The sequence below is a fragment of the Agrilus planipennis genome, unplaced genomic scaffold, assembly GCF_000699045.2.
Source record: "Agrilus planipennis isolate EAB-ADULT unplaced genomic scaffold, Apla_2.0 scaffold15, whole genome shotgun sequence".
NCBI classification, from domain to species: domain Eukaryota; kingdom Metazoa; phylum Arthropoda; class Insecta; order Coleoptera; family Buprestidae; genus Agrilus; species Agrilus planipennis.
Genome location: NW_020438871.1, coordinates 436,412 through 448,860, shown reverse-complemented (window position 1 = coordinate 448,860; position 12,449 = coordinate 436,412). Strand labels below are relative to the sequence as shown.

The following is a 12,449-nucleotide window of genomic DNA, read 5'->3' as shown; positions in this document are numbered from 1 at the left end:
GTCTAGTCAGAGACATATTAGAGGCAGAAACAGGAGTTAGGAGGGGTAGAGGTGGACCTAGATTAGATTACTCTTCGCAAATAGTTAAGGATGTGGGCTGTTCTAGTTTTAGGGAAATGCGAAGTTTAGCTCAGGACAGGAAAGAGTGGAGGTACGTGTCCAACCAGTCTTAGGACTGATGACCATGACGAATAATTCATGACACCTAAAAACTATTAAATATGGGGTATGTTATACGAGTAGGCATGTAAATAATAGCCGAATCTTTAGCAGATAATCGACTCATACAAATGTTTTCCTTTTTATGAAAATGGGCTAGTACACGCTGTGTGACCTTACTCGCCAGTCGCCGTTATTTTGCATTGCAATTATCCGAGTAGTAACGTTCGGGAAATTAAAATCACTAAAGTTTTATTAGATACAACTAACTGTGGTGGTGTTGCCACAGTTTTTGTTTTACATTTTATCTTAGTACGATTTCGACCAGGCCGCCTCGTGAGTGTGCTCGACTAACTCGCAAGTCTTTTATATTTAAATTGCTAACGCCGGCTCTTCGTGTAAATATCCGTCCCGGCAGCTCATCACAGATACAGATATTTACTCAAGTGTATTTTTCTTCGAAGAATTATTCGGATGAAGTTTTTTATTTTGTGCCCGGCTCTCCTACTGATTTCATTGTTCTTCTTTCACCCTCGCCGCACTGTTTTACGTTCGCCCCTTCAATCGGTTGCATAAGACGATGCCGTGGCTAATAGGGGGCCAAAGTTCACGTGCTAGCTGGCCGACTTCGGCCCCACATTCACCCCCCCTCCGGCCGCCTTTAGCACACCCCCACATCTACCGCTGCCACTCACGCGCTTCGCTGCCCACTATGCGAAAACGGTCGCAAAACAAAAAACCTAATTATGGCATCTCAAAAGCCTTATATAATACGCTCTTTAACTCTAAAACCCTAAATAACTTATTGCTTAAACTTATTTTAGGTAGGTACCATGTCTGATAATCCCAGCGCGTCGTCAAAAATGAGTAACGATAAAGTTGGGATAAAAAAAATTTGATTATTGGTCAACTGTTTGGCAAATATTTATCGCGATCTCAGCATAAAGAGTTGCCAAGACACCACAATGAATGATAACACGTTAAAATGCATTACCATGATGTCACATGAAATAAAACCCATATACAGAAGCGCATTATGTGAAAAATATGGAAATAATATTGCCGTCGCAAGCAAAACAGCCCTCTACATATATGAAATATGTGATCAGGGACAAGGAGTTTTTTCAGACTTTTTGCGCCAAGTTTCGCAGTGAATACCAATGCTTCTATAACGCTCCCGAAACGCAATTTTATCAGGATTAACGGCAACATAACGCGACACCTCATATTCCAAATGATTTCTTCCTTTACTTTTTTTCTAAGCATTTTATAAATGTACGAGGTATGTTGAAAATCGAAACAAACTGAAATGCTTTTAGTAAGAAATTTCCTCTTAACATTTTTATTTGATATAAAATTTTATTAAATGGAACCCTTATAGTCTCAAAGTCATCAGTGAAGTTGGGAATGTATGAAAATCAAACAATATGCAATTTTATAAAAACGTTGAAAGTCCTGGATTAACTTACATATAACATATCAACGTAAAGAATGAATGCCTAATAAATCAGCGAACGGTTAATTTAGAAATTCGAAAAAGATTGTTAAAAGTTTATGTCTGGAGCGCGGCGTTGTACGGGTGCAATACATGGACGATGGACGCAGCGGAAAAGAAAAAGTTAGAAGCGTTCGAAATGTGGTGTTATTAAAGGCAAATAATGAATATTTCGGTGATAGAGAAGGTTAGAAAGGATAAGAGAACAGAGGGTGATATGGAAGTCAATAAAAAATAGGCGAATTAGGTTGGTAGGACACCTTCTCAGGCATGAAGGTGTAGTAAGAGACATATTAGAAGCAGAAACAAGAGTTAAAAAAAGTAGAGGTAGACCTAAATCAACTTAAATTAGATTAGAGGTGCATGTCGATCTAGTCTTTGGACTGACGACCCTGAGATGATGATGATCAACGATTTGCACGTCAGCTTTTCTTTTCAAAGGTAGTTTTCCTTTCTAGTTGAACCCGTCAAAAATCAAAATTATTCCGTCAGAAAATTTCTTCCTTATGTATGTATATTTCGTTATTTGTTATTTAATACAAGGATATTGATTTTCCTTGTATAAAACGTGTTTACTTTTGTAATTTTGTAACACATTTCGACATACCTAGCGGACGTGTTAACTTTTAAGCCAGAATAAGCAATAACGGAAAAGTATCTTTAACCGGCATGCATTTTCCATTTCATTTGCATTTCCAGGCAATGTCCTCTGCTGAATAAACATATTCCCCTTTTTCGAGAACCTCTTTTTAATATGCACAAGAACACATAGCTACTCACGAATTTGTATCAGAGAATTCATCTTTTCCTATTTTCATTAATGTACGCCTCACCCTTTTGCCTCTATCAAACAAACCAACTCTTAATAATATTAATTAATTCGATTTCTAATTCATATTTTTTATTTCCGGGTAGGCCTGGTGGCTAATGTGTCAGGTTCAATCCAAAAGTATCACTTTTGATTTTTCGAATAAAAAACACTCATTGGGTGAAAATTTTTAAGGGTTTACGTTATAATATCCAAATTTTCAATTGAGATCGTGTAACATTATGTTGGGAAATTTAAAAATATCCTTTTTTAAATTTTGGCGAGAGATTTCTCAAACGCTATTGTCTAAAATGTTTACCCTTCATTATTTCTGAATGCAATTTTGAGTTTATGATTATAAAAAAGAATAGGTAGAGGAGTTTCTAACAAGAAATCTTGCAAAAATTCTGTTCTAATTATTTATCGATAGACAACTAATGTTTTGCATAGCGAATTGTGTATCGAAAAGTGTCTTCTCTTTGAAAAAAAAACGTGATTTTTTTTATAAATATTCCTATGATTACTTTACCTATCTAAAAAAACCGAAAAATGAAAATTATAAAATTCATCAAAATAGCAGACAATGATTTGAAAAGTTGGCAAAATCCTACTCAACCCCCTCCCATATGACCAATGCGAAATTTGATTGATTTCAAGGTCAATTTAATATATGCCCTTTTAGTTTTTGCACATAATTTTACTAAGTTTGAAATGAAAGAGAGGATGGAACCGAAAGATTTACTCAGCCTAATTAAAATCGCTGGTTAATTCGATTTAGAGCTCTGGCTTCACCCCTTCAAGCTGACGAGTCGCTTCTGTCACTATATAGCTTTGGCGCCGTTATAAATTCGTCCAATGGCAAGCACCCCCCATCCCTCTTTTTTGATAAAAAAAAAGAAAAACGGTAGTTAACCACTACACCAATTCTCCTCTTGTTTACGCCGCTTTATTCTCTATGCTCGACGACTTATTTTCTTTAAATATTTATTTCGCTTACAATTTTGCCTTGTATAGTATGGAGTTTTCGTTGGCGTTCCTTTTTTTTTTTTTTCTTTCGGCACGAAGATTAAGTTTATATAATTCAGCGTACCGCTAATTGATATTGAATCATTAATACAGGGAAAACACAATAACGGACGACCCTCTGTTTCTCGTCTTTGTTTGAAGGCAGCTAGGGCCTTATTACATTTATCCAATCAAGCGGCATCCCCTCTACTTTACGTCGCCGTCATAATTTGCTAAGTTTGCTGCATAAGTAAAATATTTTAAAGGGATTGCTCGATCCTCTTTTACTTCTTAATTTTCATAAATTACCACACTAAATTATCTACTGATCTACCTACATCAGCAGCATCAACAAACTATTACTAATAATTCTCGCTGGGATACTGATAGTCCTAATTCATCAAGTTTGAATTTTTTGTAAGTTCTGAATTTCTTAGTGGTAGTTTTATGGTTCTAGAAGGGGTGCGCCGATAGTTCTGCGTTTTTAATAATAAAATAAAACAAAAATTAAATTTCAGGGTGCTAACTTCAAGAAACATCCTTTTATAATAGAGAAAGAGTTCTGATAGCTAACAAAGATAAGAAATAAAAGAGTTCTAGAGTTCCTGATGGTTTTCGCAAAAAAACTTTACCTAAAATATGAAAATATCAAGTTTAGGTCGTAGTTGTGGGTAGTTCCTAAACATATATTGATCTATTGATAACCCCTCTTGCATTTTCGCGAGAACTCGATTGTTTAGAAGTTAAATGAAAAATATCAATAGTTACTAAAGATTGACTTGTGAGTAAATAAGCGCGAATATTTGCAATAGTTATTAGCAGAACTAACCCGAAAGGTATATTTTCATTCCAGAACTAAGATGCTGGCAATTTTTACCCAAACCAGGATATTCAGTGTGTCATAGACTTAAAAAGCGCAAACTTACGTACGAATCCCGAGTTTTTACAGCACCTCTAGCTAGAACTACCCCCGACTACTTTACACTCCCGAAATTCACTTTCTACCTTACAACTTTAGGATGCTGGCTATTTTTTTATCCGAAAGGGGATACACATTCGGGGGTAGTTCCAGCTAGAGTTGCTCTAAAAATTATAACCCAAAATTCTTCAAAAACGATCCCAAAAACTTCACTTATTAGATGAACCCAAACCTAAAGAAACTATTGATTCCATTTCTTTTTGTTATTACAATGTGTAAAAGATCAAAAACAAAATATTTTGATATAAAATGATTGATGTTGATTTTACATCAATAAAACTATTTGCAACCGTATTTTGGCTCTGATCTTTCACGGTAAACAAAATATTTTGGCATGAGTGTCTTTCCAATTAAAACAGGTGACAAAGACAAATAAAGAAGCATATAGAAGAATTATTTGTTGCTAAACTGAAGAAACTATAATGTAAAAATAGAAAAACTATATCTCAATCACCAAATAGAAAAATATGAATCGCACTAGTTCAAACACCACTATCAGTTTAGAAAAACTCTAATATTTAAAAAATGAGCAAATGCCTACAAGGTTTTCTTAAAAAATATTTTATACCTACTTAAGTAAATGTAGAAAATTAAATAGATACTACAAAAAAGTATTTATTTGAAGATACGTATTTTGTATTTGGCATTTAAAATACAAAAGGAAAATTTATTTTGCATTTTACACTACTAAAACAAATTCTGAAATCGAAATTATAACTTATCCATACATATCAATTGGAGAACGCGAAGCAGGTTCTGCAACCGTTATGCACGAATGCTCTGCGGTGTAATCTAACTGCAAGGGTGTCACAATAACTTGTTTTTTTTTTCTCAAATTTAAATTTTTATAAATGCGCCCATATATTTAGCGAGTATTAACTGAATCATCGTTATTTTTAAATTTATTTATATTTAGTCGTAGTAAATCAGCCCTCTTCCGCCCCTACGTTCAATAAATTAACTGTAACCGCATATAAAACATGCAGTTGACCAGAAGTAAAATACGTACATAAAATATTAGCCGTTTTCAATTCGTCCGTATTAATCCAGGGATATCTGAAAAGGTGTAGCTACTAGCTAGCATTATGGCCGAGCCATTGCCCTAAGATACATTGCTTCCTTACAACCAAATAGGACTTGGGAAAGGAAATCAATCTTATTTATCGTTGACGGAATTTTGCTTAAATAAATTTTATGGAATACGTTTTCCGAAACGACGCTGAATTAGAAGAACAAAAAGCAAAACACTCAATGAAGATTAAAACAAAACTTTTGAAGATTTGTAAAGAACAATTATCTACATCAATCATATGATTATACGTACATCCAGCTTTGACTGACTTGAATTTATTCCAGCAAGCTGCCTCGTTAGAAAAAGTATTGAAAGAGCAACAGCAACAACAACAGTTGGAGCTGGAGCGCGCTTGGGATAGAGAAAAAGAAATTAAAGGGAATGGAGAGACAAGTCCGACTTCAGAGCACAGGGTGCACGAATTATCACCCCCGCCTGCTGCGGATGCACAAAAAGTTCTGGGAGCATCCATACCTGCCACGCAGGTACTTCACGAATCTTCGATTTATCGTCAACAATCGTCTAAGTTTTTGAATATTTTTAAGGCTCAACTCACACCAGGATCTCAGATGATAGGGTCTCCTGTTTCTGGACTACATCATCACATGCAACAACTTTTACAACAACACGTACTAAGTCCTTCGCAACTGTCGACCTTAATGAAACAACATTCTGTCTTACAACAGCAACATCATCAGCAGGTTAAAAACAATGAGCTATTCAACTCAACATGTACAACGTCTAACTGGCGGATCTTTGTTACAGCATCAACAATTAGCCGAATTAGGGAAGAAACAGATCGAGCAAACAATTCAACAATTACAAGAACAACTGCAACTTAATCTCATTCAACAAACGCAGATTTTACAAAGTACAGATAAGAAAAAGGCTTCTGCTTCTTTACAGCAATTAGCTTTGCAACAGCAGCAATTAATTCAGCAGTTACAACTCATTCAACGGCAGTATGTTGTGCATCAAGGAATGGGGATGCAACCTATGATGCTCGTACAAGGGTCCGGTAAGTCGCTTTTTGTTTTAGATGTTTGCTAGTAGCGTATTTAATATAATCATTTAAAATAAACGTACGTATTAGGTACTTATAGGCGTAACCAAAAAAGAGGCTTATCACTTTTACGAAAATAAAGCATGTTGCTCACTATTCTCTCAAAACAAACTTACCTACATACCTGATTGAGGATCCTTCAAGGAAGAACAACACAATCAAGAAGTTCGAAGAACTATTATGGTTATTCTTTAACTATCATAAAAATCAAAATATCATTTACGAATTAAAATGAATCAAGAGTAAATTCATTTAAAATCAGTTTCAAAAGTGAATTATAATGCATGTAAATATTTTGCAAATATCATTTTGAAGAAAGCTTCAAGTGAGAAACTGAAATTGCCGGAAGATGTGTGAGGTGGACGTATTCCAGCGAGGTAGGTACACCCTCCTGATGCCTGTCCAAATTTCTCCCATTACAAAACCTTAGAAACTGGGCAATGCCACTATTGATGCCGCTTTTGAATCAATCGTTTTTATCACCCCCCGAAAGGAAAAAGAAGCTGATTAGGAAAAGATGGATGTCTGGGCTTCACGTGTGGTAAAACTGTTGGCACTTGCCCGTCCCTCATCCCCTAATTTCTCCACATCGCTCCCCTATTTTATCCTTTCGCTGGAATCCGTCCGACCTCAACACCTTCGGTTTTAACGCACGTGAAGCTTTTTAAATTAAGAAATCAACTTTTTTCTAAAATATCCTTAGAATGTTGATATATCTTTTCAAATTTAGTTTGCTTGAATAAAAATTCCCTTAATCTATCTCACAATCCAAACTTTTAGAAAACTAATACCTTTGCCTCTACATATTAATGTTAATAAGTTTGCTTTTAAAATTTGTATTTCTTCTAACAGCAACCTGTGGATAAGAAGATGGCGACAGCCATTTTCTTTTTGCGATTTGTAGCAACTAAAACTGCGACGAAATCGACATTATATGCTTTAATCGCAACAAATCATAATTACCATTAAAACTGTTATTATTTGATTCACAGTTTATATATGGTGAGGTACGAAATAAATATTCAATACAATATCAATACAGTAAAATGTACTTACCACACATACACGTGTACCTCTACCGGCTTTTTTAAAGTTCTTAACTTAGAGTTAAATGTTTATTTCTGGCAGTGTCTGAGTCTTGTCGGAATTTAATACGATCACTAACACTACATACACACACGTTTCAACCCCGTTTTATTGTTTTTAACATTAAAAAATTTGCAAAACCGTCAGACACATGCCACGCGAACTGCTCATTCTGGCCACCTTTCTCAGAATCACAAATAAGTAATGGCTAATTTCATAGATAGTGTTAGTTCGCGACTGAATGGGATGATCCTATTGGTCGCGAGCTGGCTCGCATAGAAGATGGTGATAAGCGGCTATTTTGAATTAGTTCCTGAAACTTTCGCATAATAAATTGTACATTAGATTAAATAAAATATCCATGCACAAAGGCAATGTAATTAAAACATTACTGTAAGTACGTAGTTAAAAACGTACGTATGTTCGCCAATCTTCACTTTTTGATAATTAACGTTGCATGTTCTGTTTAATTATACTTTGTTTAACTTAATATTAATTAATTAATTAATACCTAAATATGCGTATAAGACAAAAAGACGTAATTTTAACAATTTTCGGTTATTACTTCTGTTGTTTTACTTGTATAGAACTTCAATAACAATTACTATTAAAAACTGCTGCAGTAAATTTTATCGCAGGCTTGAACAATAGGGATGTGATGAGTCCATGGAAAGACCCTAGCATAGAAATTCCTTCATCTCTTCCAAATAGTAAACCCATATCAGACGTAAATGGTAAGAAAGATTTCAATATTAAATTACAATAGGTTCAATGCGCAAATTCAAAATTTTCTAACAAAAAGAAGACAACGCGAAATTTAAGTACGATTTAAAAGACATAATTAGTCTTTCTTATGCAAATTTAAAAAAAAAATAGAGTACGTTTTAAAGACGCATTCTACGTCTTGCGATGAAATGGGTAGTTAATTGGCTCGTTCTTAAGCACCTAATTCGCCAGTACTTTTGGACAATTTGCAGTGGAAATGAGTCGCATAGCTTTTGATTCTCTACAATAACGGCTCTTTTTAGGGCTTATAGGTGGCTTAACACCAAGTAGGACAAACAGGGAGGAGGTCCCAGGGGAAGAAAAAGCCGATGGCACTAACACGCCGGACAAAATTCAACATTTGTATGGCCATGGTGTCTGCAAATGGCCAGGTTGTGAAGTTATTTGTGAAGACGTGCAAGCTTTTATGAAGTAAGGTTTCATGAGAGTATTTTATTAATGACTAACAACTTTGGCATTCTTACCCATATTGGTCCATGTTTATAATAATAAATGTAAATATTTTTAAAAGATACATGGGGGTCGTTCATAAAATACGTTCGGAAATANCTGTTCGCAAATAGTTAAGGATGTGGGCTGTTCTAGTTTTAGGGAAATGCGAAGTTTAGCTCAGGACAGGAAAGAGTGGAGGTACGTGTCCAACCAGTCTTAGGACTGATGACCATGACGAATAATTCATGACACCTAAAAACTATTAAATATGGGGTATGTTATACGAGTAGGCATGTAAATAATAGCCGAATCTTTAGCAGATAATCGACTCATACAAATGTTTTCCTTTTTATGAAAATGGGCTAGTACACGCTGTGTGACCTTACTCGCCAGTCGCCGTTATTTTGCATTGCAATTATCCGAGTAGTAACGTTCGGGAAATTAAAATCACTAAAGTTTTATTAGATACAACTAACTGTGGTGGTGTTGCCACAGTTTTTGTTTTACATTTTATCTTAGTACGATTTCGACCAGGCCGCCTCGTGAGTGTGCTCGACTAACTCGCAAGTCTTTTATATTTAAATTGCTAACGCCGGCTCTTCGTGTAAATATCCGTCCCGGCAGCTCATCACAGATACAGATATTTACTCAAGTGTATTTTTCTTCGAAGAATTATTCGGATGAAGTTTTTTATTTTGTGCCCGGCTCTCCTACTGATTTCATTGTTCTTCTTTCACCCTCGCCGCACTGTTTTACGTTCGCCCCTTCAATCGGTTGCATAAGACGATGCCGTGGCTAATAGGGGGCCAAAGTTCACGTGCTAGCTGGCCGACTTCGGCCCCACATTCACCCCCCCTCCGGCCGCCTTTAGCACACCCCCACATCTACCGCTGCCACTCACGCGCTTCGCTGCCCACTATGCGAAAACGGTCGCAAAACAAAAAACCTAATTATGGCATCTCAAAAGCCTTATATAATACGCTCTTTAACTCTAAAACCCTAAATAACTTATTGCTTAAACTTATTTTAGGTAGGTACCATGTCTGATAATCCCAGCGCGTCGTCAAAAATGAGTAACGATAAAGTTGGGATAAAAAAAATTTGATTATTGGTCAACTGTTTGGCAAATATTTATCGCGATCTCAGCATAAAGAGTTGCCAAGACACCACAATGAATGATAACACGTTAAAATGCATTACCATGATGTCACATGAAATAAAACCCATATACAGAAGCGCATTATGTGAAAAATATGGAAATAATATTGCCGTCGCAAGCAAAACAGCCCTCTACATATATGAAATATGTGATCAGGGACAAGGAGTTTTTTCAGACTTTTTGCGCCAAGTTTCGCAGTGAATACCAATGCTTCTATAACGCTCCCGAAACGCAATTTTATCAGGATTAACGGCAACATAACGCGACACCTCATATTCCAAATGATTTCTTCCTTTACTTTTTTTCTAAGCATTTTATAAATGTACGAGGTATGTTGAAAATCGAAACAAACTGAAATGCTTTTAGTAAGAAATTTCCTCTTAACATTTTTATTTGATATAAAATTTTATTAAATGGAACCCTTATAGTCTCAAAGTCATCAGTGAAGTTGGGAATGTATGAAAATCAAACAATATGCAATTTTATAAAAACGTTGAAAGTCCTGGATTAACTTACATATAACATATCAACGTAAAGAATGAATGCCTAATAAATCAGCGAACGGTTAATTTAGAAATTCGAAAAAGATTGTTAAAAGTTTATGTCTGGAGCGCGGCGTTGTACGGGTGCAATACATGGACGATGGACGCAGCGGAAAAGAAAAAGTTAGAAGCGTTCGAAATGTGGTGTTATTAAAGGCAAATAATGAATATTTCGGTGATAGAGAAGGTTAGAAAGGATAAGAGAACAGAGGGTGATATGGAAGTCAATAAAAAATAGGCGAATTAGGTTGGTAGGACACCTTCTCAGGCATGAAGGTGTAGTAAGAGACATATTAGAAGCAGAAACAAGAGTTAAAAAAAGTAGAGGTAGACCTAAATCAACTTAAATTAGATTAGAGGTGCATGTCGATCTAGTCTTTGGACTGACGACCCTGAGATGATGATGATCAACGATTTGCACGTCAGCTTTTCTTTTCAAAGGTAGTTTTCCTTTCTAGTTGAACCCGTCAAAAATCAAAATTATTCCGTCAGAAAATTTCTTCCTTATGTATGTATATTTCGTTATTTGTTATTTAATACAAGGATATTGATTTTCCTTGTATAAAACGTGTTTACTTTTGTAATTTTGTAACACATTTCGACATACCTAGCGGACGTGTTAACTTTTAAGCCAGAATAAGCAATAACGGAAAAGTATCTTTAACCGGCATGCATTTTCCATTTCATTTGCATTTCCAGGCAATGTCCTCTGCTGAATAAACATATTCCCCTTTTTCGAGAACCTCTTTTTAATATGCACAAGAACACATAGCTACTCACGAATTTGTATCAGAGAATTCATCTTTTCCTATTTTCATTAATGTACGCCTCACCCTTTTGCCTCTATCAAACAAACCAACTCTTAATAATATTAATTAATTCGATTTCTAATTCATATTTTTTATTTCCGGGTAGGCCTGGTGGCTAATGTGTCAGGTTCAATCCAAAAGTATCACTTTTGATTTTTCGAATAAAAAACACTCATTGGGTGAAAATTTTTAAGGGTTTACGTTATAATATCCAAATTTTCAATTGAGATCGTGTAACATTATGTTGGGAAATTTAAAAATATCCTTTTTTAAATTTTGGCGAGAGATTTCTCAAACGCTATTGTCTAAAATGTTTACCCTTCATTATTTCTGAATGCAATTTTGAGTTTATGATTATAAAAAAGAATAGGTAGAGGAGTTTCTAACAAGAAATCTTGCAAAAATTCTGTTCTAATTATTTATCGATAGACAACTAATGTTTTGCATAGCGAATTGTGTATCGAAAAGTGTCTTCTCTTTGAAAAAAAAACGTGATTTTTTTTATAAATATTCCTATGATTACTTTACCTATCTAAAAAAACCGAAAAATGAAAATTATAAAATTCATCAAAATAGCAGACAATGATTTGAAAAGTTGGCAAAATCCTACTCAACCCCCTCCCATATGACCAATGCGAAATTTGATTGATTTCAAGGTCAATTTAATATATGCCCTTTTAGTTTTTGCACATAATTTTACTAAGTTTGAAATGAAAGAGAGGATGGAACCGAAAGATTTACTCAGCCTAATTAAAATCGCTGGTTAATTCGATTTAGAGCTCTGGCTTCACCCCTTCAAGCTGACGAGTCGCTTCTGTCACTATATAGCTTTGGCGCCGTTATAAATTCGTCCAATGGCAAGCACCCCCCATCCCTCTTTTTTGATAAAAAAAAAGAAAAACGGTAGTTAACCACTACACCAATTCTCCTCTTGTTTACGCCGCTTTATTCTCTATGCTCGACGACTTATTTTCTTTAAATATTTATTTCGCTTACAATTTTGCCTTGTATAGTATGGAGTTTTCGTTGGCGTTCCTTTTTTTTTTTTTTTTTT

The 12,449-nt window shown here is 35.2% G+C and overlaps 1 protein-coding gene across 1 annotated transcript in view; it reads left to right on the top strand.

Annotated features, from left to right (window-relative positions):
- LOC108735237 (forkhead box protein P1) overlaps positions 1-12,449 on the top strand; it is an 84,001-nt gene that overhangs the window by 59,570 nt on the left and 11,982 nt on the right. Inside the window, exons 4-8 of the mRNA XM_025978357.1 lie at positions 5,803-6,003; positions 6,064-6,219; positions 6,284-6,536; positions 8,306-8,401; positions 8,696-8,864. Of these exons, the coding sequence (XP_025834142.1) occupies positions 5,803-6,003; positions 6,064-6,219; positions 6,284-6,536; positions 8,306-8,401; positions 8,696-8,864 (875 nt within the window). The remainder of the gene's footprint in view (positions 1-5,802; positions 6,004-6,063; positions 6,220-6,283; positions 6,537-8,305; positions 8,402-8,695; positions 8,865-12,449) is intronic.